Below are 26,332 nucleotides of genomic sequence, written 5' to 3'. Positions count from 1 at the left end.
CTCTGAAAGTGGTTCCTACAACGATCACGGTCTCGGAAACGGGTTGCTACAACGATCACAATGCACGCAGTGCAGGATGAATGCAGCGTTTACGTACGCCTTCTGTGCCCTCATGGCGATAACCGCCCGACTCTGACTACCAATTATCCCATTGTCCTTCGATCATGGAGCAACGGCCATCGGCCACATACGGATAGCCGTCTCTTTACTTTTCCTTTGCAGCCGTTTCCATTGACGGGACAAAAAGGGACGAAAACGATGATTTCACGCTTCCAGGGCTAAAGTGAAATAAACCACTCCGCGCGTTTCCAAGCAGGCTCACACCGATGTACTGCTGCACATGTACAGTCGACCAAAAAAGTTTACGGACCAAGAGACTTGACAAAAAGCGGAATATCTCCGCAGCCTCCAAATGCAGCCTGGTATTCCCATTGCCAGCCTTTACTGGCATATGCGAACAATATTGTGATGTACGGTTTTACTGGCTACTTTTAAAGGCAGCTCGTATATTTAGCATTTTCTGAGACCCCGTGGTCCGTAAACTTTTTTGGTCGACTGTACGTATATTTACGTGCACGTGTACCCGACTGACCCGTAGTGATACCATTCCTGAGCCTGCGCATATGAGTTTTGTGTCTCCTTTCTTTTTTCGCCTCAGTTGATAGCCGGCGTTCGTGTTGTCCACTTCTCTACTGTTGTGTCCTGTCTGCACTCCTCACCTGTAGTTTGCATAGTGAATCCTTACCAACTAGCACAGCTTTCTGTCGTTCTAAGCCAATCGCCTTAAGCATTAGATATATGTATGGCTACTTCAAACGGGGTCTTCGTTCGTGTCGTAGTGGACGGCTGCTATGAGAGGGGTGATGGCCCGTCTTCATCGGGAAATAAAATGTCGGCGAGCTTCATTGAGAGTAGGGTAACGTATTCCCTCTTGTTGGGGCGAGGCCATATTTAGGCATCTCATGTAATGGTACTGCACATAATGATAAGAAAGAAGAAATAAGGTGCTCATCACCGTTGGTCGCTCTATAACTTTCTCCGACACAACCTTCTTTACATTCCACATTCCATGCCATCGATTGTGGCTTGCTTAATCCCTTGCGATATTCCGCGCAGGAGGCATTTGCGGATTGAGGGAAGGCAATCAGTAAACGCGTGAGCATGCGTCTTCAGGGCGTCGCTGAATAAACATGTCGTCATCCATTTGTCTCATAACCTGAAGCGTCTAAGAATAGCGACTGGTTCGGGAAACATGCTATACAGGTATGTCACTACCCAAACCGATTTAATGCTCAATAAAATGTTACAGGAGCAATTGTTTTTTGTTCCTGTGGTTTTTTTTGCAAATTTGAAGCCCTAAAAAGGCATGTACTGTCGACCAAAAAAGTTTACGTACCATGTGATCTCAGAAAGAGATGAATATATCCGTAGCCTCACAAGCCAGCCTGGCATTCGCTTTTACAGCCTCTACTAGTATATGCGAACAACATTTCGATAAAGAGTTTTACTAACTACTGGTGCAAGTTACTCAGAAATTCAACATTTTCTGAGATCCCGTGGTCCACAAACTTTTTTTGTTTGACGGTACCATTATTCCGCTTACAACATCGACAGTCTCGACGTTGAACAAGGCTGTTACTGATGACCCGACTGAGAACTGACGCCTTGTGAGCTTAGTTATAGTAGATATGAAAGGAGATGCGACAAGTAAATCATCCTTCGAAAAACAGTTCGCGTGTACTCTTTTTATGCATACCACACAAAGCACAGATAGCAATTTTATTGGTGTCATTTAGTACAGTCAATGTGTACCTTAGGGTATCAAGAAATAGCATACTGTAAAGATGCAGCATTTGCTGTTAAGACGTGTCCTTTGAGTGGCTTCCAATAAATTTAACAGGCGCGTAAGTAAAACTGCACCAAGCATAAAACAAGTGCGCTTCCTAATAACCTACCATCGGATGCATCGTATAAAGTACCAAAACCTCCTTCTTGAAGTTCTGCTTTAAACACAAAAACGCAGCAATCTTTATCAGAAATACAAATATACTTCCTCATGCGCTGCATCAGTCTCGTCCGTAATGTATAATAGACACTTGGCTCTAGTAGGGCCACTGTCTAATATACATAAGCACTTACCACTTCTCTGATCATCATCACCCATGCCAGTAATCTGGCATAGGTGATGATGGTCTAGTAATCTTTCCAATAATCTGACCCAGTAATCTTTTCCAGTATTCTCACTCCCCTCTTTCCCTGTGCAGAGTAGCAGACTAGAGCGCACTAGCTCAGGTCAACCTCTCTGTCTTTCCTGCCAATTCTATCTTCTATTCTCTGTTTTATCTCATAGTATAAAGAGCCCTCAACAGTGCCCGTCTTTTTATAAATGAAGAAACGTTCGCGGTCATGTTCGCGACATTGCGATTACCTGTGTTTCCTCGTAATTTATAAAATAAATCCTAGGAATGAACACTTTGATTGACGCGTGCTTTTGGCGGCAACATTTTTGAGCTATATGATATGATCGTGAATTTGTTTTACACTAGTGCTTCAGCACATAGTCGAGGACTAGACGTAAGGCGCTTTAAGTTAGTTGTCTATGCAACGATAAAAGAAGTATTTTCCAGCTACTTAGGCCAAGTTAAAGAAAGGCACATGTATAAGAAGCGTCGTAAGCTGTACTGATAGTTATTAGTGTGCCCGTTTCAATATGGCCGTTTTTGTCTTTCGTAATATTTTGAAATCTTGTAATTCACCACATTATAGCTTTAATCCGCGCTCGCCTGTCCACACAGGAATCTTCACAGGCGTCTTGTGCAAGCTGGAGACACTATTGCTCTGCTAACATTTTGTAATAAACTCGTTTTGTATCTCTCAATTGGTGATCCAACATTTACAGAATTTCGTTGTCAGATGTACGAGTCGTCTAGTAGCAAACGCACTAACTCGTGGGGCAGTTTCAACTCGCGTACATTGTCTTAAAGAAAGGCAACACAGTAATGATTGAACTGAAACTTCGGCGAAGTTTACGGTCCTGTGCAGACAATCAAGATAACGCGATGCTTGCCAAGGGCACTTTCCCATCGCGGTGTAATTTTGAGCGCTCCCGTGTTTCTGGTTTTATTATCCTAAGGCACGCCATCGCGGCGCGCGGTAACCAGCTATCGCATTTCGTGCGCAGTTCTGCAGGAGCGCGTTATTTTCCACGTGAATCTGAGCACAAAAACTCGTTACCTAAAGATCTATTACCGCTTAAGTGCTCGCAGTAGGTTTACTCGGTTAGTACCATCACAGTATAGTTATCTCTCGTAGTTTTGTGCCGATAGTGCTTCCTCTACACCAAGAAACATGCAAAAAAAGCCTCAAACTGGTACTGACATAATTATTAGGACTATTCATCTTTTGCTGCAAGTAAAGGTCCTATACCTTACAGACTTAAAATATAGTTGCAAGCCTGAGCGCACATTACATACCTGCTGACATTAGATTTTTTACAGCCAGTTTCCGTTCCGTGTCCTAGGCGGTTACAGTGTGGTGGCATCTTAACGTAGGAGGGGGTCACGTGGGACGAGTACATCGCGCAGTTTTGTCAATAGCTACGACTAACTCGGCTGCCTCCTATGCCGCTACTCGTTTTCAGGCGCGACCTGCATGGTACCTCACAGAACTTATTTGAACACTCGTCTGGGGTAACAACAACGGCCATAGTTATATTTCAGAGAATATGGCAAGGAAAGATAAATGTTCTGTGCTTGAGACATGTTCGCGTTGATATTGCTTGTTCAGATTTGTTTCCTTGCGTTCTCCTTTTATTTTTTTAGTAGTGCCTGAGGAATGCATTTAGGATTTTGGTAGAGTGAGTCCTAACAAATTGTACCTGCTCACGTCTCTACATTACAAATAAAAAAATAAGGAAAAGTGATGGTTAGGCCGTACGCAGAAGATGTAGAACGCGGAGACCAGAAAACAACACGTTCTTGTTCAGGTTGTGTTAAGCGCTTTGTGGTCCCGAGACAGTGGCAGCAGCAGCAGCAGCAGCAGCAACAACAACAACAACAACAATGACGGCATCAAGAACCAATTTTGGCGTCAGAAACACCGCGCGTGTATGTAGCAATATCTGGAACTGAGCACTGCATGCCTTACATTTTTGGGCAGTGCGTTTACGCCCATTAGCCTTTCGCCGACTTAGCTAGCAACTGGCAGCGCAAATACCTGCGTAAAAGAGAGCCCACTATGGAGAAATACTGCCTTGGTGTAGCGAGCACATGCATCGCAGTATACAGCAAAATTGCAAAGATATTGTTGCCGGAATTATTTGGCTAACAACACAGCATACTTTGGGAAGCAACTTGCTGGATCGTTAGTTCTCGTTAGCTTGCTATGTGAACCGAAAGAATGTTAGTGCGTCTCATTCGCGCAGCGAAACTTTTAATTATCCGGTTGGGTGCGGCACGCGAGATAACGCACGCATCTTGTTTTTGTCGCTTGGGGCCGAGAGAGTAATTATTAAAGGAGTTTTCTGCCCCCAAATAGGCGCTAGTTTTGCCCTGCTGAGAACGGCAACGCCATTTGCATAACCGCTCACGTAGGGTAAAAGGAAAAGCGCACTGTTATCTAACCTACGGCTGTCAAGGTCCGCTGAGGAATGTGATTCATGTAAGTGAAGGTAAAGCAATCTGTACTTGACGTATAAATGTTTATCACAGTAAACATTAGGATTCCGCACGTGTGGTTAGATCTGTAGAGCACTAAGAACCTGGGGCCGTATAACGTAAAACTATTCCAATATGTTTTTATTCCTATCTCCTGACGTCAAATTTGCGTAACTGCCGACGCAAGCATCGGGCGGTCACCCGCAGGGTTGTCTCAACAAACCAATCAAATGCTCCGCTCGTTCATAGGAGGTCACTTTTGTTTGCTTGAAAAACGAATAACATATTCCTTCATTGAGCGGTTTGTATTATATAATTGGCTCACAGGAGGCGAGGAGCATGCTCAAGTGGAGGGGGATTCTACGGGGCCGAGCCACTGCACTGAATATCGATAATCGGACAAAGACGGTGGTGCCGACGTCTGCGATTGGTCCGCTTCCTTTTACTTAGCTTGCGGTGGCTCGTCGACAGTCGCGGCGGCTCGCAACGGAAGTTTAAGAATGACGCGAAAACGGATCCTCAGAGAAGAAGAATTGTCAGAATGAGGTCTTGAACGTGCCGAAAGTTTTCGAAAACGTTACACGGGCACGGAAAAAGTTTTATTACACGGAAATAATCTCATGCTCTCCCGCAGGTGCGAGTGGCCTGTACCGGAGCGATCGGCGGCAGCCATCTTTTATTCCTTTCGGAACGGGGCAGCCTGGGCCGCTATTTTGTAGAGATGCCTTATGCCTTATTTTATGCTATTCTTATCATCCACCACACACGGCCGCCTGATCCCGTTGATAATGTGGGCAGACCGTCGCTCTGACCACTGGCCAAGCGTGAAAAGCCCGAAAAAGCATAGAATCGGAAAAGGCATCGCTACAAAATACCGGCCCTGCTGTTATTCAGAATAGAATTCAGTTTTGTTCGGCATATTAATGCATCTTTAACGCGTACGCGTCACATTGACGCGGTATGTTTTTCTGGTTTTGTGACGTCACGAGAGAGGCAGGTGAAGTGGGTGCAGCCCGAAAACTTTTAACCAATCGCCGAAGATTAATGGCAAAAAGGCGTCGAATTAGAAATAACTGTTCTTGTTTTGTTCAGTCAAATTATGCATAATCTGTGTTACATGTCATATGAGATGGGAAGCTATCGCGGTTTTAGTGAAGTCGCGTGACAGACAGGTGAACGGGGGCTTTTCCAAAAAAGTTTTTGAACAATCGCGGTGGGCTGATTGCAGAATTGGAATAGAAATGTTTGGAATAGTTTTACGTTATAGCGCCCCTGATGAAATACATATAGGAAGCTTATGTTCTAACGAGACAGACCAGCTCGAATGACAGTGTACGAAATGACAAAAAGGAAAAGAAAACGATAAACATTGTCAGGTGTACCATGCACCATGAAGACGCAGTCTCGAACATCGATCCTATACATCGCGCCCGTAATTTGAAGATGCAATGATGATATACATATTACCAGCTTACAAAGAACCGTTCATTTGTAGGCAACTCTTTTTGACACGATACAAAAATTGCCTTAAGGTTTCTTCTGGCCATTTTTTTGTTTGAATTACTATATATCAGCGCAATATTTTCTTTCATTATGTAATTTATAAACTGCAGACCCGAGGTGCAAGGGACACAAGCATCAAACGATAAAAAGACAATGAAAATATACCAACGAATGAGAAATAAAACCAAATTGCCATGCTGTAAAGTACCGTCTAGACACTTCCAATGACTAATGGTGCCAGTTTTCCTGTATTCCGTGTCTTCAGCCTGTTCACGTCTGAAGATAGGGTGCATCACTTCGTTCGCGATTTGACTTGTGCTTTCCCGGCATAAGAAATAGATTATGTATAGCCCCCGATGCGGCACTGTGATATTTACTAGCAAGATGCCGCAGCGATGTAGCGCTATGCATGAGGGAAAGTTCTCTGTCATAGTTGACGGAGCGAGACTGGGTCAGGTATGGCAGCTTCGGTAAGTATTTGTTGTAACAGCTCTATTCAGAACTTATCAACGCTTCTGGGAAGCCTTTTGCAGTACTTTTGGGGTTTGCCAATCGGCTTGTGACACCTGTGGAGCTTTCCATAAGACAACTGTTTACAGAATATTTCACTTCTCCTTTCAATAAAGGAAATGGAGGACACGAGCAAAAAAAAAAAATTAACAAGGGGAAGCCTCACACGACTGCGCAGAAAGCTTCCATGCCCAGGGGTTTCTATAAATTAGTGCGTGTGTGTTCACATAACTCTATTAGTCAGCTTTCCACATTGAAGAAGGATCAGAGGGTTTCATAAATTTCGTGGATATTCATATAGCTATCAAAGTCAGCTAGCGACATTGAAAGCGTACTACATTGCGACTGAAAACGACACCAAATAAATGTAGACAACAGCTGAAAGCACGCCTCAGTGCCACCTTACATGTTAATACCGTATTGGACACGGGCCAAATGTACGAGACACAAATTGCATCTACTTATGTTTTCTACTTTACACCTCATCTCATGCACTGTGGTTCTCCTGTCATGCAGGAACACCTAGCCAAAGTTTTTGCTTTCGTTTGTTGCCTGTAAAAAATAGCCTTAGAGGGCATGGCAGCGGTAATGACGGTGACGATCACAATATCCGCATGATCACAACGACGGCGGCGAGAATGATGGCGACTGTCAAGAGGACAATTGCTGTACGATGACAAGTTCAGTGGCGACTGTGACGTAACGGCGATGACGCTGACGACGCTACGACAACGCCGCCGACGGCCATCCGAGGACTAGGAACTTGAATGACCTATCGCGAACCCATTGAACCTTCTCTTCAATAGAGTATATGCTTGAGCACTTGCTCGATAATCCCCTTGCCAGTGCTCGTACACAAACTAACCGATAGTAAATCTTATCCTTCTTACGTTTTCTTTCTTTTTATTTCGTTCTATTAGAGAAAACATTAACATTAGCCCAGGAAGTGAACCATTGAGAGTGATAGCAATGTTTCTCGTAGACAAGACAGTATTGTCACAGCGCTCGTAGGTTGACACGTCGGCGTCACACAGCACGCGACGAAGCTGCCTGCTAAGCAGAAAAAACAACGGACTTGTCTATCTGGTGACACTACACTGGTGCGATGAGGAGTGCCGGCATTTGCCCTGTAGGCGGCGCACCTGGACGGCGCGTGAGGTGAATCCCATGTGGAACCGTCGGCGCTCGTCGGCTCAAGCTAGCTGTCCGGCCCGCTCAGACCAGTCTAAGGGCAGATTCACGCTCTAGCCGCCCATCGCCGCAAGCCGCACCACACGCGTGCGGTCGCGCGAAAAATTTCCCGCATCCACCACTTGTGCACAAATTACCACATACACTGTGTGCACGGTGTATACCTTACACATTGTAAACCGAAATTTGTGCACAAGTGTTTGATACGTACAATATTTCGCGTGTGCCGCACGCGTGCGGTGCGGCTTGCGGCAATGGGCGGCTCGAGCGTAAATCGGCCCCAAGTACCGTGGTGCGTAGGGAGCAACGTATAGTGTTTGTGCGGGGAGCACTCACGCCAGAACCGGAAGGCAGAACGCTGCTATGGCTTCCCTGCGCAGCCGTTTGAGCAGAGCCTGGCACTTCGTCCGCTTGGCTTCGTCCTTTTTAGAGCGCAGCTCTTTGGCGTCCGTTCCTGGGTTTCGCGTCGTCGTCGTCGTCGGCCTCGTAACCAGCTCCGCCCCCCTTTCATCCCCCCAGCGCTAGCAGCGACCGACTGATACCGCTGGATGCCGCTGACGCTGCTAGAGATTCAAGATAACGTGACTGCATAGAACACCGTCGCCGCCATGCAGAAAGAGGAGGAAAGGGCAAGAGGAAAATCCGAGCTCTCGGAACAAGTTCTACTGGTTCCATCAGAGTGCCGTGCTCCACCCCACAGCACCGTACTCCTATCTCTCAGAACTCCTGAACATTCGGCTGGGGAAAGTGAAACCTTGGTTCCAATCTCGAGAGGGCTGCGCATTGCTGGAAATCAACTTGAAACGAGGTAGGAACTTGTCGAACGTACCGCGTGTCTCTATACGCATTTGCCGTACGTTGTAGTTTGCGGTAGCGGCCGGCGAACACGGTTGACTTGTATTTTTTTACTGCGGAAGTTTTTTGTTGTTTTTTTTTGTCTCATTTTCTGGCATGCTCTAGACGAGATCACTTGAAATCAGCGCACTGGGCGGAGTGGGAGTCGTGACAGCCAAAATCTCGAGTCATATGCGAGGTCCTGAGGCACGCGAAAAACAACCATCCGATGCTGGACAACCGTTAGTGGTGGCAAGGACCCTTCCATAAAAAGATCCTGCCGCATAAAATATTTACGCTGGCGCAATACAGAAACACCGCAGACAGGATCTGACGGAATTGTCTTCCGGGTTTGTGAACGTCGAGGGTTAAAATGCGTATTTATGGCACAAGAACTATATACACGAGTACACACTTTTCTTCTTCAAGTTGTCGCAGCGGTAATCATTTATTCAGGCCATGGGATGCACGGCAATCCCATCACTAAGCATGTTACATGACTTCATCCTGGAAGTGCAACAACAAGTAATAGGATTCGCGAGTTAACTCCCTTTGTAAGGAACTGCTCTTCCGCTTGAGGAAAAGAAGAAGGAAAAAAGAAAACACGCTCGAGAGCTGTGGTTGTTGGTAAAATAAGCATCAAGATGAAGCATAAGGGGGAAGCAGAATACATAAAAGCACAGCTTTTATTATATGATTAGTATTTTTTGCTTTTTTCACATTTATGTGTCTGATTTTTCTGGTCTAGAATAGCCGTGGCATCAGGTATTGCAAACGCTCAGTGTTTACAAGCCGCGATGTAATGATTTATATACAGCTGCGCTTGATATGATAATTTCACAGGCGTGCGTTCGTGCTAAATTTATTTGCATAGGTAACTATGTGTACTAGCGCTAAAGTTGTTACTGTGAGAATAAAAAGAAGGTGAATTACTAATGCATAGCTTAAGCAGCCATTAATGGAGAAGTGTATAAAAGCTGATGCAGTTTCAGGCATGCGTCAATAAGAAAAGAAAAAAAAAGAGATAAACCCAAGAACAATGTCAAGGGCTAAATACAAGAAAGATGACGGGAAAAGTAACTCGTCCTGTCGCTTTCCTTCTTGTATTCGTCGATTTCTATGTCCTCCTCTTTTGCAGTTTGCGGACATGAACCGGTCTCCTGTTTAAGTTTTTCATTCTCAGCCCGACTCATTTAGGCACACCTTTTTTCCCCCAACACAGAAGATGGAACAAAGTACCTAGCAACACCGGCTAATTACCTATAGCATAAATTTTAGTGGCGCAAGTGACTCTTGTCTCTTGCGCAGCACTTCCGGTTCACCTCCTGAGACGATCGGGGATGAAACTCAAGATAAATCAGAAAAAGATAGAAAAAAGTAGTGCAGTACAACATTCATGGCTTTCATTATAGATATGATATCAGAGCATAAGTTTAGTTACAAGTCCAGTTTTGAAGTGCTTGGTACAATTAGAATTATATAGAAATCACTGATTACCGCACACCAAAGTACAATATCGTAGACCCGCCACGTGACCGCGACTTTGGCGATATTCCTGGAAACCCGTAAATAGAAACCGGAAGTAATGACGTCACTAATGACGTCACACACAGGTAGGTGGCTTGATATTTACCTGGCTAATTAATGGAACACAGTTGCCTGGCTGTACATCTACGTAGCCGAACAAATCTGACGTCGCTCCCTTCTCTCTCTCTTCTCCTCTCACGGCGCTCACGTGTTCTCTCGCTCGCTCGCAACAGCTGCGCGCTCGCGCTTGTTACATGCTCTGACGTCAGCACCGGAGAGGGAGCGTAAGGTGCGCTTCGGGCGCCGCTCGCTAGGGGGCTTCCTCCTCACCTCCTCACCCTTTCCTCCGCAACCTTTCTCGCTCCTCGCCCGCATATAGCGCCAGAGGAAATTCGTTCGCTCGCGTCGCCTAAAGAACACCAACGCCCAGGTGCGATTCCTACTGAGACGCCCAAGTCAACGATTAGGGTCGCCTACCATTTTTATTGTCCCAGATAATTCACTTTTATTTTTACCTGGAACTACATCTCCTAGTGCTTATTGTCCACTCAACTGTTTCTTTTGTTGATTGACCCCTTGATGTGCATTGTTTAATTTTGCGTCTATTTACTTTGACACTGCTTACTTTTTCTATGCTCCCACTCTTGCGATGGGCTGTGGTATAGGTAATAAATAAATAAATAAATAAATAAATAAATAAATAAATAAATAAATAAATAAACCTGGCTTCTCAATTAAGTGAGCAAGTTGTTACAAAGAAGTCACTGACTTTGCTGTAGTACTCCTTTGTGGAACGCTAATCTTTGGCGCTGCGATATAGAGAGCATTAGCATTTTGACTACTCTTTTATGCATAGTCAAGCGAGAGCTGTCTAGAACAATCAATGCGGCCACGCCACATTAGATATGGTGGATATATTAAATCTGTCGCCCTCCCTGGTGAATTCCGCGTATGTTTTATGCACGCTATAAATGCGGAGCACAGATGTGCTTCACTGTAACAAGAAACACAAAATTGGTTGTGATTGGACGACTCTGAAATATGGAGACACGTAAACTAACAGCATGCTTTTCCAAGCGCACAGCCGCAGGAATTCTCTATCGACTTCTTCTCACCTGTTGAGAATCAGTTTTGGGCGTTTAAAAACTCACGCAAGTTTCTTGACATAACATTGTCACAAGTGTTAGTACAGAGCGCGCGACATAATGATTGGACAGGTGTATAGTACGGGCAAGGTACCATCATACCCTTCTATAGTATAGGGTGTGGACTACATCATTGAAGAGTTTAATTAGGATCATAACGTCAGGTGCTGCACACTTAAAGTGGAGACCACCTTGTACATTGCATTACGAACACGAAGCCCCACTTTCGACATGGAATTTTAACAGAAGCCTTTGCGTTTATTTCTTCTGTGCTGCCTGACAAGAGCAGTTTTCGTCTAATACTTCACTACCCTCATTTTTGTTGACATACTTTCCGTATCTTTTCAAACAAATAAAATTTAGAAAATTATGAATTCCTATGGCCTTGTGTTGAAACCAAGCGAAGGGAGCTAGTCGGGCCAACAGTCAGGAAATAAAACAACGATACGTGTATACCAGGTATTGATTTCCAAAGCTGCAGTGTATGGAGTGAAGCAGCGGAAAATGAAACAACGAGTCTTTGATGTTCCGGAAGTGTTAGTGGCACTTACACTGAGAAATGGTAGAGGAAGCACTTCCAGCCCGTCGGTCGCTCAAGGAAATTGTACACCTTTCCCTGGAAGGTCATCTTTCCCTTTTTGCAGCCGTCCCGGAAGGGAAAGACCCCTAGGTTTGTCCTGGAAGCGAGAAAAGAAACAGGCAGTAGCTCAGTGAAAAATTGATGACGAATCCTCGGGACCTACTCATGTTCGTGGAACCCGGAAGTACGGCGTTCATTTCAGTAAAGTTATGTCTTTTTTGGGGCGCCGTTTGTTGTACAAGTTTCCAAAAAAATCAACCATTCTAAATGAAGTTCGACCGTATGAAAGAGTGTTTTTCACATCGAGCTGACAGTCACCATGACAATGTCTGAAAAATTGAAGCCTTGAGTGGTTTTGCTGTAGAAATAAAATAAGCAAAATTGCAAGGTGATACACTCGCGCTTTCCAGCAGTGATGAATTGAAAACTTCTTTTCTGTCTAAATAGCAGCAGGTGGGCGCTGGTGTTCCCATGTGCTTTGAATGCAACCGCATAACACGTGCTTCAAATGGTGAGATGAGAAAATATGAAATACATTTCTGTAGAGGTGACGTTTCCTTAAGCAACGCAGTGCTGAGCGTCAATATATTCCTGATAATAATTTCTTAAATATGATTCCCTAGTCAACTTCTAGGTAGTAATTGAGGGCAAATGCAGAAATTGCCGAATTAAAGGCTGTTCTCAAGCACGTCCTTTTAGCATGAAACGTGATATTGGCATTGCATTCAATATAATCGTGCTCGGATCTTCGGAAGATGCTTTTGTTTTGCCCGTGACTTTTGCCAGCACTGTGCGGACAAGGACCTATTTTTACATGATAGTAACCGGACAGGCAATGTATCGTTCTGCAATTTTGGGAATGCATATATGAAGAATAGTGCTGGGCTGAATACCCCTACTAGGTGCAGATGCCTTGCGCCTTTGTTTAAGCAAGTGAAAACATTCGGCCTAAACGTATTATTGTGTGGTTGACTTGTAAAAAATTTTGTGCTAAATACTGAGAGATTGCTAAAATTCACAGACTCTCACTGCCTCTTCAAATGCGTTGTCAAAGAAAACGGTTTTCTTGTCTCGTGTGCACCGTCTTCAAAAGCTCTGGTTCTTGCAATTTCACGCATTTGCTTTCTGGAGTCGAGAGCTGAAGTTCTTAGGGCAGGTGAATTGCGAAAAGATAAATCTTTCTCCGGAGTTTGCAAGCAAGCTAGCTTAGATTTTGATGCATTGGTTTTCACGAGATATGACTTTTTGAGAAATATAGTTAGTCGCTAACGTTTGCAGTAAGCGGCACATCTTGTCTCGTCAATGTTTGAGAGTAACGAACATCGTACATTTAGAGTTATATTGATAGCGTATTTTCCAAGGATAACTTGAAACCCAGTGAATACAAGAGCTGAATTTGTTTTCAGTACACTCAGCCAAGGTGTAATAGTTGTATAACGTTAACCTATGACCCCGCATCTCTTGCATTTTCGTCGACACTACAATTAGCGTAAGCACGTTGATTATTCAATTGAACATTTTGATTTCGCGTAGAAGTAACGGCCATCGACCGCCTCATATATATATATATATATATATATATATATATATATATATATATATATATATATATATATATATATATATATATATATATATATATATATATATATATATATATATATAGATATATATATATATATATATATATATATATATATATATATATACTGGTGTTTGCAAACTCCGGACGACCATCCGCTGCATTTCGATCGTGTGCCGAATCAGCTTCGGAAGAACTTTTATTTTGAATAATTCTATATCCTGTGCTACGTCTAGCTTTTGACAGGCTATTGGACAAATCCTCTTTGGGTGTCGTATATTATTACACATAATATAGCCCCCTTCCGCTCCCTCGAAACTATCACCACTAGATATTGTGCTATAGGTTCCAGGATCTAGTGCAAAAAACAAAATGCTCCAAGAAATCACCCATCAGACTTCGCACACGCATCATGACTTCATGTGTCGCATTTAAAACGCTACATTTTGCTGAAAATTATGCATTTGCGTTATCACATCCCCGTTTCTTTGGAGAAACATGAAGTTTTGATTAGTCCATGTGCTGCTTATCGTTCTCATGATTGCTGAATCACCATAAGCGCTAAGTTTCTAAGCAATCCCCTTTTATTTCTGAACGCAGGAAGGCAGTAAGGTGCACTCAAGAAAAATTACAAGCACCAACTGTCCCGGAATCAAAACACTAAGGTGCGTATTAGATCTCTGGCACTCAATATAATAATACGTCATTGTGGTTTATCGAATATGGTGTTGCGCTGCTAAGCATGACTCTGGGGGATGAAATCCCAGCCCCGGCGGCCGCATTTCGATGGGGGCAAAATAACGAAAAACGCCCATGTCCCGTGAATTGTGGGCACGTTGAGAATCCCCGGGTGGTCTACCACTACAGCGCGCCTCATAATCAAATCGTGTTTTAGGCCCGTAAAGTTTCAGAATTCAATTCTCTTTGTAATTGCAATGTCAATCACTCGATTTCTTGCATGGTGTTACGATCGGCTTGCGGGGGCTGGCGATCTTCAGAGAAGCGCCCTTGGAACCCTTCCCGGCCCGCTGCGACGAGTCCCTCAGTAAAGCCGACAATGCGCTTCCTCGCACAGCCCAGCGGCGCCGGCGGGGCTAGCCATTCGGCGGACCAAGTATTGTTGGTTGATTCGCTGTCGCGTTCACGGTTGGCTTGGAGCGGGGGAACTCCGAGAAGGGAATGTTTTGCGGTGCTTTCTGACGGGCCCAAGAGGTCGTCACAGACAATGAAAAAACGCGGCGACCACTGACTTTGGGGTCAGCTCTGGTATCAAGAGGCTCCTGCTCGGGTCAAGACCTGTGTCTACGAGAACTTTCTCACCTCGGTGTGTTCCGTGAAACTAAAGTGCGGAAGTGGGTGGGTGAACCCTCCCCCTCAAAGGCGGATCAACGACGATGACTTTGGACGCTCCCATTGGTCGAAGATTGAACAGCAGTTTTCCCTCACCTAGGGATCTAGAGAGGGCAGAGTGTTTCTAAGCAGCCGTTTCCGGCTATTCAGTGTGCATTGTCTTTCAGTCATGCTAGACTGATCAACTGTAACGTTCTCCACACTTCATGTAGATATTGTAAATAAATCCCATATTCCTCGTTCTCGATGAGAACAAGTCTATTTCTTCAACAACGTCCTCAGCGTGGATGAGTTAGACGACGGTATGGGCCATCTACCATTTATTTCATGCCCGACGCTAATCCTTACAATGGTTACCTACAATAATTTGACTTCCTCTCAAAACTCTGGTTGTTACTCGAACTATGTACATCTTATCAACCATCAATGAAGTCATGAGGACTGATATATTGAGACATGACTCTAAAGCGAAATTAAGATGTCGATTAATTTTATTTTTCATATTTTTGGCACTTTCATCTGCCCTCCTTTTTATAGGACGTTTCTGTCCCTCTCCCTCTTCAAAGGCAGCATGTTTCCGAATACTTCTGCTGCGACATACCTCTGTGCTTTTAAATAACGGGTCTCTCTCTTTCTTCCCTTACACTCCCGTAGTCATTAACGTTATTAACGTTCCCTCTAGTGATTTCGTAGGAAACTCCACGGATGCAATGACCGGGAGAGATTTTACCCAAATTTCATCAAACATGTCGTGTGCCATAAAAATACAAAATATGGCACTGCGTTTCCCGAGATTACATGACTCAGCTAATTTGCGACCGAAAGGGACGGGTCGCACCGGCTTAAGGCAATTGCGAAAACGTACTTGTACTGTGGAAAGGAAAAAAAAAGAATAAACGAAATTGGCTTACTCACACAGGAGCCCTAATCTGAAGCCCCGAAGCAAGCTCTTTGCAGAGCCTTGACCCCGTTACTCGCCGATACTCGCTGTCTGACCTGTAGACGCCGCAGTTGCGACTGTTAGGTTTCATACCGATGCACGAGACAGGAAAAAACAAATAGGCAAGTGAGATGGTTCTCCGCATTCTGCTAGACTATCGTGAGGCCTAGGCAAACCGAGGCTCCCGATCGAACATTTCGAAAATAACGAAAACAAAGAACGAGAGGGGGTCAAGAAACACCCTCCTGAGGTTTCCTGATAAAATTAAACATGCAAGCCTAACCCCTGTATTCTAGAATGTCCCTCTACGCAACAGGTCACCTCAACTCAGGAACGGTGACATCAGCGCCACCGATCGGCATATGTGTTCACTGCGTTTCGTTGACACAGCGCGCGAATTATTGAGAAGCGTAGCGTCTTATGCAACTGAGGGGTGGCGCTGGGCTCAACTCGGGGATGGATGCGAAACTCGGAGATGTACACAAAATGCTAGAGCGAAAACCACCCACAGCATATACCTAATGAACTCGAACAGGCTATAGCTGACAAGTTTTCACCGCCCCGTTTCAAAGGAAATGCTAATAAGTCGTCATTATGTTAATCATAATGAAGTGCAGGAAGATCCCCGAATTGAGGGTGATTTCAGAAAGTGGCGGACAGAGTATTGTGTGTTGAAAGCCCATTTCCAAAATCCTGGCTCCATGAGTGCCCAGTAGTGTTTCCGCCACGTTTTCTCCGTCGTCACTGTAGATAATTTGGGTGGCACTCTTTCGGAGCTTGTAGGAAAGGGCGCCGTTTTAATGCTTTTATGGTCATGCGAATGTCGACATTAGTATCCGAAGTAATCAATGGAACTGTTATTCTCGTTAACAAGTCTTTCGTTTCTTGTTTTTGATGTCGCTCCTGTAATGGAGTGTACTTCATGGGGGAGACCTTCTTCCTGTACAACGTTTGTGGTTCTGCAATATTATTGCGCGTTGATTAAGACTTTATTTTGTCAGAAATTTGCGTGCCTGGACACAAAATTGGTGAATACAGTGGGCCCTAATGCGGTGTGAATATAGCCCTAAAAAATACGTCCTACATGTTTACAAAAAAAAGAAAAATCAGCGAATCAGCCAACGTTTTAATACCGTGTTTTTTTTAGTTCCCCCTTTTACATGGACAAACATCTATAATTAAGGCTTTTAATAGGCTTTCAACATGCGCCCCTTGCCTTGAGTTTTATGCTCCAAGTCTTTGCGCTGTTACCGAACGGTCAATTTACCCTTAAAAACAAGGGGCACCAAGTTTTGGTACCAAGCGAGTATTTGTCAACAAGAAATTGTGGTCTAGTTCAATGTGTCGAAACGTAAGCTTTATTTGTTACATGTGGCGACGCTATTTTCTAGCGGAGACGTTCACAGCCTGTTCGGTTGCGACACACCACATAATTTTTTTTTATGCAGCACGCAACACTAGTTTGTACGCAACACTTCTCACGCACGCACAGGGGTTCATTGCAATTCTGTGCTCGATAGATAAAAAGAAGCCTACGCAGGTCTCTTATTGCGCAAGGTCTCTTATTATACACTTCAGAAGCTCATCTAAAAATGCATTAAATAGAGAGCAACCTGTTTGTTAAACACTCTGCCCTCTTTTATGAATAATGGAGTTGTCTTGTTCTATGGGATAGCACAAGGAACTAGAGAAAGAAAAGAGCGAGAAGTTTGTTTGCTAAAGTGATGATTTAACAAAGCCGACTTAAGCGGAGCACAATGTAGCTGGAGAAGGAAAGGGTAACGTTTTCCTGCTCAACGTTAACCGGATAATGTTATTTGTTAATGTCCTATCCCAGGTTCTTGACTAAATGTTTCCTTAGAATCGCATCTTTAGTCCTTATACGAAGCTAAAAATTTTCCATCTCCAAGGGTGTTGGTTAGTCCCTAGGCTGACAACCCTACTCCAAAGGTGTAAGGTATGACATCATTGACAGGGAGAAATTAAGTTTTCGTTTTTCAGCGACAGTTAAAGAAAGTAATTATGACGACAGAAAAACGGCATGGAACAGTCATTATAGCTATCACTGTCCAACCCTCATGCCAAATATTTCGGTGCGCCTCAGCGGCTCAAAATAAGCACCCAGCTTTAAAATACGTCTTTCCCGATCGAAAGTGCAACTATAGAGCTCGCTGTCACGTACACGAAATATTTTACAGCGTTATAGGTTAAGATTTTAGCCTTGGGACAAACAAGCACTCTTATGGGTGCAAAAATTTGAACTTTATATCTGTAACTGACCACAGGATGTTCGCTAACCTTCTTGGTTTTTGCAAAATTGTATTTGACGCCTTTAGGATAAACCCGTAAAGCATTTTGTTTTACGATCATACTGGCGAGAAAGAAGCCATAGATGTTTTCGGGTCGCTCCTACCAGACCTTCGGCCCTCTTTGTGAGATGAAAGGCAGGTGAACACGTGTGTTTTTGTAAGAGGAGCTTGTTTGTAATTCTTTGTTTGTCGCCAAGGAGGTGTTATATTCTCCTTGGATTTCGCGCACCATAGGCACTCGGTGCAAGCAAAGGCCGAATGCTTTCGATGCTTTTGCTTTTGATGTAACGCTTCCGATGTTTGCTGACAAAAAAGATGACACCGGAAACGTATCTCCGGTACAAAAGGACCTACGTTAACAACAACAACAACAACAACAACAACAACAACAACAACAACAACAACAACAACAACAACAACAACAACAACAACAACAACAACAACAACAACAACAACAACAACAACAACAACAACAACAACAACAACAACAACAACAACAACAACAACAACAACAACAACAACAACAACAACGGCGACGACGACAACGACGACGACGACAACACAACGACAACAACAACAACGACGACAACAACAACAACAACAGGAACAACAACAACAACAACAACAACAACAACAACTATAGATTCGGCCCGAAGTTTATCGTGGTGTTGCCTGTGACCAGCCGGTGGAGACTGGGTACGCGCCCATGCAATCTGAGCCCCAAAATATGGGAGCTCCCTACATCGGTACAGGTTCATTAGAAACAGGCAGCCTTCTCAGAAGCCACCGGTTCCAAAAGAGGTGCGTTTTAATTACTGAAAAAGAAGGTTGTGTACGGATCTATATAAACATTCCACAGCAGTATTCCGTGACCAACGCTTCTTCGCAAAAAAAGGAAAGAAAAATATATGATGTAACTCATTCGCCTCGGCAAAAACAAAATAACAATATTTGTCAGACCAAGTCACTTCTATTTACTTTATATAGCTTCGTTGATCTATGGTTTACCTGGCCCCGACCTTCTTCTCCAGTATCAGGCTGCGAAATGAAACACGCATGGTGGAAACCAAAGCACTTTTCAATAGGTAATTAGCATGCAGCCTAATTCTAGTCGATACTCACTATAGTTTTGTTATGTCTACAAGCATCGCTATTCTACCTTTTACCTGATTACTGGTTTATCCTCCACAACTGGGCTGCGGAACGGCAAAGACAGATAAACACAATCAGGCTCATGAAAATAGAAATGTTGCGTATAATAAAGCATTGCAGACTAACTCATACGTAAAGCTAGATTACATTTGGTCAGTAGCAAATACGGAACTTTTTTAAAATAATTCTGAACCACAAAAGACGCAAAGAGCCCGGTTTGCCTTAGACTGGATTTTTATTTAAAAAAACAACCTCTAAAATGGCCTTGAATTGAATTGATCTTTTGATTTCAAGACCATTTTAGCAGTAATTTTTTTCAATAACAGGAGAATGAATGAATTTCTGCTGAAATTTGGTGTGTCACAACGATGTGTGCAGCACAATAGCTTAGCCTGAGCATTAAAAATGAAAACGTATCGCCTGTATATTGACCATTTGTGAATAATAAATGAATGCGTATGCATTGTTATACGATTCCAATTGTCTCAGTACCTTTCTTCAGTATATAGTGAAGTATTGCTGTTTGTCATTATCTCATCCATTTCAGCTGATATTTTTCACGCAACTGTGGGCTAATGAATATCGTGTGCCCCCTAATTCTGCCATTAAACGTATCCCTCATCCCTCAAAGAGGGTCTTCCAGTACGGTTAGAAAATTTCAGATTGCTCTTAATCACGTTAAGTTGTGTCTCACATTCTCTAGGATGCACTCGTCATCATGAGAGTGTTCTTCCTCAAACCAGACCAATATTTAGAAAACCTGCTATTATTTGTTTACCTGAAAGATTCACGGCTGTCATTGTTACCTTTTCACCTTGTTAATATGCAGCCTATGATTCTTGAAGCGTGATACAGAATCAATGTATTCTTACTAGAGCCAAGGCTGGAAGAATGAGCACAGCTAATTTCTGAAAGCAAGTTCTTCCAGGTGTACCCTGTAAAAATATTTACACCCTCGAGGGTGTTTTCTTCTCGCACTAGGAGAGTTTCATACCTCTCTCTGTGAAATTATCTTGTCGAATATTTCTGTGAGCCGAACGCTGTCAGAAGGATTACAGAGTTTTCAACTACGTCTTTCGTAATCGCACGTTTAGTTAGAGATCCTTTGTAGGCTTCTATAAAATGTTGTATGGCCCTAATGGTGGGGTGTTACCAGTGCGGCAAGAAAATACCCATTAGAGCGTAAACATTTTTACAGTGTATCATCAGGCTAAATTAATGAACGAACAGAGAATATTTGATAAGAATGCATGTATTGCGTAATTGCATATAAACTTGGCACGATAATGCTCCGTGGAAGGTTTCTAAGCATGGAGTAGTTTCAAATGTACGCTTTCGAACGCTAATTAAGCCCCTCTTAGAAATTAGCGGAAGCCTTGAAACTAAACAAAGCATTCGAGTCATTTTCGATGCTATCACATTTGAATTTATTTTACTAGTAGATCAAAATTTTAAACTTTACATCAAATGAGATTACAACTGTTTATCGTATTGGCCCAAAGTCTATAAGCGAGAAAAGAAGGCTAAGGAGCCGAACAACATATTGTGTAGATCTAATGCAAATCGTGGAACTTGTGCGATGCGAAATTTTTGTGAAATATTTGTTGAAATAGTATTTCAAGAAATATAGCCCATTTTATCTCTCCGTCCTTGTGGCAAAAGAAAAAAGAAGCTCGCGCATGCGTATGTGCTGTCACACCCTCAATATGAATGGAAACCTTTAGAAAAAGCTCCTGAAACTTCGTAAACTGGCGAGACTCTGCTGCGCGGCCTTCCCTCCTCCTCGTTTTTGCTCTCTTTCGCGCTCCCTCCTCGACTGTGGCACCACCTACGACGCTTGAGTGCAGCAGATGACCTTTAGCAAAGTGAATGCACGCGGTGAGCTTTAAATGTCCGTGTTGGCATTCTAGCTCCGAGTAAATTTCTCTACAGGATAGAATTTCTATACGGAGGGTTATACAAATTCAGTGACGGCGGATTTCTTTTTCTGTTTTGATAAACATCTTTAAAGAAATATCTAAAATAGCGCTAACGTCGTATCATGACAACTAGGAATGTATCGCGCGCGCTACAATTAGCTACGCAACATTTGTCAAGCTCGTGTCGCAAGCTGTTGTTGAGAATGGTTGTAAATAACAAGTTTACGATCGAATGTCAACATCCTAGCTGCCAGCAAGCCCTCAGTAACCTAAATATACGGCGCACTCCTTACCATGCAAATTCTCAGCACGCATTAGATACGGCACACAAAGGCCGGCAGAGGGCATGGTCGCTGCTATGAAGGTTCCATAGAGTACTACAAGTCAGGGCGCTATAACATAGAGCTATTTCAAAGTTTTCTCTTCCAATTTTGCAATCAACCGCTATTGGTCAAAAATTTTCTTGGACCACCCCCACTTAACCTGTCTCTCACGCGACGTCACGAAAACCGCGATAGCTCTCCATCTGATATGACCTGCACACACTGATTATGCTCGATTGGACCAAACGAAAGAAATATAGTTATTTCTGATTCGATGCTTTTTCGCCATTTGCCCTCGGCCATTGGTCAAAAGTTTTCGGGCTGCACCCACTTCACCTGCCTGTCACGCGACGTCGCAACGCTGCGAAAACTCATCGCGTCAAAGTGACGTGTACGGGTTAAAGATGCATTATTACGCCGAACAAAACTGAAATTTCTTCTGAATGGTCGCAGGCTGCCCGGTTCCGAAAGGAGTAAAAGATGGCGGCCGCCGATTTCTCCGGCACTGGCTACTCGCACCTGTCGGAGATCTTGGGTATATTTGCGTACAATAGAACTCTTTGCGTGGCACTGTAACGTTTACGACCACTCTCGGCACGTTTACGACCTCGTTCTGCCAACTCTTCTTTGCTTAGGATCCGTTTTAGCGGTATTCTTAGCCTTCCATTGCATGCCGCAGCGATTTTCCACCAGCCACCACAAACTAAGGGAAAGCGGACCAATCGCAGACGCCGGCACCACCTTCTTCATTCGGTTATCGATATGCAATGCAGTGGCTCGGCGCCATCGAATGCCTCTCCAATTGAGCATGCTCTTCGCCTCTTGTTAGCCAATTAGATAATACAAGTCGCTCAGTGTAGGCAACGTTATTCGTTTTTAACGCAAACAAAAGTGACCTCCTATAAACGAGGAGAGCGTTTCATTGCTCTGTTCAGACAATCCTGCGGGTCACCGCCCGATGCTTGCGTCGGCGGTTACGCAAATTTGATGTCAGGAGATAGAAATAAAAACACGTTGGAATAGTTTTAGGTTATAGGGCCCCTACAGTGGCGCAAACATGCGTCTTTTCAAATCTTCTAAGCACACGGAAAGGCTAAGAGGTGGGCACTCGTGCTATTTTTATGCTTCTAGAGCGTCAACGTTGACAGAAATACGCGTGGCCCATCATCGAGTCGGGACTCTGCGTACATAGAAAATGAATTTAGTTTTTTTTAGTATTCGTTCGCGAAGTGGGAGCATGGTAAGAGCACTTAATTAATGTTCGACGAAGATTATAGTGAGCTTCCTTTGAGTAAATTATTTGTTCAGGTTAGTGACTCATCACGAACAACATTTCATCGTGCGTTAGCCCGTGCGTTCATGAAGTGACGTACTTATTACGAACTGAGTTGCACTTAGGTGCATGCATTGCCGATGGTTGGGCTTTCTCCAAAATAGCGTCTACGAGATATGACTTTACTGAAGTGACGACAGCGCAAATAATTACCGCGCTCTGGTGCAGCCGAAATAGCGGTAAGTGAAGTTTATTTTTTATTCGTTGATAATTAGGCACCATTTGTTTTCTCAGTGCGTAATTAAACAAACTAGAGTAAGTGCCCTGCAGCAAGTGCGTCTCTGAGACATAGTGGCCGTACAAGCTAATAGTTGAACGAACACCTTAACAAGTGTGCGAACTAAACGAACAAGCAAGAACGACGACTAAAGGTGGCCGTGAACGAGCGGGCAACCGCACGTTTTTTTGGTGAGTGCTCCATCACCGCATCTTAACCTTCGCACACTTTAAAGCTCACGCGAATGAGCGTACCTCTCGAAGGCATATGATGTCGTCGTTCGGCGAGGAACGCACCCCGTAACTCTGTTTCGGGAGAGCACGCACGCTTTTCCTTCCTATCGGAAATCCACCAGGCGACCGCTAACGACGAACGACAACAAAGGAAGCAAACAACGCTATTCGCCCTGAAGAGGGCAAACAAAGCTATTCGCTTTAAAGAAACTTAGTAAGTAAAAACAAAAGGCAGAGAGTTGCTTTCCTAAGATGAGTTTTCACGCTCGATCCTCAAGTTTTGTCAGAAAGACTGGGATGAATCTTGAAAGTTTCGTAATCGCATTTCCGCACGCAGCCTCGCGTGCGAAACGATGAAGCGCACCAAATACTACCGCGCACTGCTTATATAAACGAACTACACGTCGCATAGGAATCGTGTTAAAGCACGCAGACTGACGGCAACATGCCCAGCTAACTGTGCAATAAGTTGGCCCTGCGACTTCGATTCATCCATGCCTTTCTTAAGCCCTCGCGCTTACCGGACGGTATCGAGAAGAGCTTCTTGCCTCTGCTGAAACTATTTTGGCATACGAAGGCGCAGCAGGTCATGGTGATAAAAAATGCCGTGACACGACGACGCTCTTGCCACAAAATTTAATTCAAGGCGTTCGCAAATCGAAACAACATGGAAGAGCAACGGCGCCTTCATGTGCTCCTCGCCAGGCGGTGCACGCTTCTCGAGCGAAAATGGTGCTGGAGCAAGACTGGAAACAAACGAGGGCGGTGCGAGGGCCCACGTGATGCCGTTAGTCCAATAGCGACGCGGCGTCGGCCTTGGCCAGGGCTCGCGAGGGGTAGGCGGCATTCTTCGAAGCGTGTCACTACTTTACGGAATTTGAGGGGTTTTAACTTTAGAAAGTGGCGTGCTTCCTCAAGCGGCCGCTGGTAAGGCATTCCGAGAACCTTGTGGTAGGGTGCTCCGTTGTCTGCGTCACTTGCAGCCGCCCGCGTAAGATGTGCTTAGTCAAATGGGAGTCAGCCTTTTATTCTACCGTCTTAGCTGGCTATATAGCGCAACAGTTTACAGTAGCTCAACGTAGATAAACGTGGCCCAAGTTGCCACAAGATGCTGCGCGGGTGCCACAATCATCAGGTCGGCAGTGGCTGGGCTAAGTGCATTCTGGCTTCGGCACTTGTCTTTATGTCTGCCAGGTATAGCATGCCGCGAATTTCGTGAGTCGCGGTCTGCTTTTGCTTGACGCATGGAACGCACAGCCACAAAACACTGCTGAGAGGACAGTGGCATGCCATCATAGCAGTAAGCATTACATCCACTTTGCTTCTGTATTTCGGCTTTCCGTATATGCGCGGAGACCTTTCGGCAGCGATCATGTTTAAAGTGATTCACCGCGTAAAGCAGTTCCTCGTGTGAATGTATTTTTGTGCACTGGCATATGCCTCATGCCGGACAAAAAGCCGAAAATGTTGTTTCTCGAACAAATTTCTGTGAATTTGTCTTTAAACATGTTTTGTCAACGCTGCCAGAGACGAACGAACGATTGCACGTACACATTGCCTGGAGCTGGCGCTTACTTCCAAGCGTGTGCTCGAAAATACGCTTTGATGTGTACTGGCCAGAGCAACGAGGTTCCTGCCTGCGTTCTTTTTAATCTTGAGGAGCACGCGGTAGCACGCGAAAGCACATTACTTCACAAAATGCTGCATAAACCGCGTTAATTGCAGCGGCCGTCTGACAGTGTTTATAAGTCTTTCGCATGTGTCGCGGGCAGGTAACTTCTCACACGTTTATCACAGAAGGGAGGTTTCATCGGCAAGAGCCCGCGAAAGAAAGCATTAGCTGGTGACCCCACACACTTCCGATCATAGGGCCAGCGTGTGCAGAGAGAGCGAGGCATCTCGCACGCTTGGGCACAGGCAAAGAGGGCTCGCACTGGCACATTAGTTTGCCTTGGCACATTAGAGGTACACGTACGATTGTGACCCAATGGTTGGAGTATCGGGCTGCTGTGCCTAGGGACAGCCGTTCGATCCTGCCATAGTGCAAGCATTAAGATATTTGTTTATATGAACGAACCATTCAGCCAGACAGCAGCTGCACATGGCACCCGTGGTCATGGAAATCTGGGGAGGCTCGCGAACAAAGCGTTACATTGAAAAAAAAATGCACCGCATATTGTTTGGAGCTTACCTGGCGAAGGAACTGCGGTCGTCGACCATGGGGCTGCAAAATGGCGAATAGCCCAGAAGGGATGCTTTACCCTCCATTTCGAACTGACGCTGCGGCTCTGGTCTGAGCCCAGTGTCCATAACGGGCAGCAACTGGTCACCGGGCACTTTGTTCGTCATTTCAGGCCAGCACCGCGCACTAGTGATGCGGAGCGCGCCCTATCCAAGCCGAAAGCTTCGGCTTTTCTTAGGTAACCACCTGGCCAGGGGTCAACCAGAATGGCGTCGGAGTGAACATGGCCGCCATATTTATTCGTTGGAGCTGTCCTCGCTGCGCCGGAGAGAATCCTTCACTGCACAGGCGATGTACCCCGTACCTTGCTCCTTTACCTGCGTTCAGACAGAGAAAAGATACAATACCGTGTGAAGTACACATGAAGCGTTGAATGTAGTGAAAGCATCTGTAAGTATCTACGCATTCTACCGTGCGATGCACTACTGGAGAGAGCACATGGATGTAGAACACGGGACAAATCTGCCTCTGGCAAGCCTATAGTCTCTGGGCTCGGTCCTGCAGGGAGGTTTCTGCACAGCTGTGTAGTGTATTGATATTGCTTCCGCCGCCAATTGCAACAAGAGTGTTAGCGAAGTTTGAGCTTAATAGTAGAGTGCTCGTTCTATCAGCGGACCACGCCACGTATAATATGTGTAAAACCATACAAAACCCGGCAACTGTAACCAAATTACCGGAGGGGTTTTAATATTCCATCTAAACGAATGAATCTGCCACTGTCGCGTGATACACGTTTTGCAATGATAACACAGTATTCGCAGTGGTCGCGATAACAACACAAATGGCT

The 26,332-nt window shown here is 44.6% G+C and overlaps 1 protein-coding gene across 1 annotated transcript in view; it reads right to left on the bottom strand.

The window, feature by feature from the left end:
• Positions 1-25,759, bottom strand: part of LOC135912136 (potassium voltage-gated channel subfamily KQT member 1-like) — a 74,700-nt gene extending 48,941 nt beyond the window's left edge. The window contains exons 1-2 of the mRNA XM_070527033.1: positions 25,495-25,759; positions 11,917-12,042 (exon numbers count right to left, since the gene is read on the bottom strand). Of these exons, the coding sequence (XP_070383134.1) occupies positions 11,917-12,042; positions 25,495-25,652 (284 nt within the window). The 5' untranslated portion in view covers positions 25,653-25,759. The remainder of the gene's footprint in view (positions 1-11,916; positions 12,043-25,494) is intronic.
• Between the last annotated feature and the right edge of the window lie 573 nt (positions 25,760-26,332).

Source organism: Dermacentor albipictus, chromosome 10 (assembly GCF_038994185.2).
Source record: "Dermacentor albipictus isolate Rhodes 1998 colony chromosome 10, USDA_Dalb.pri_finalv2, whole genome shotgun sequence".
Taxonomy (NCBI): domain Eukaryota; kingdom Metazoa; phylum Arthropoda; class Arachnida; order Ixodida; family Ixodidae; genus Dermacentor; species Dermacentor albipictus.
This window is presented reverse-complemented; position numbering and strand designations above follow the sequence as displayed.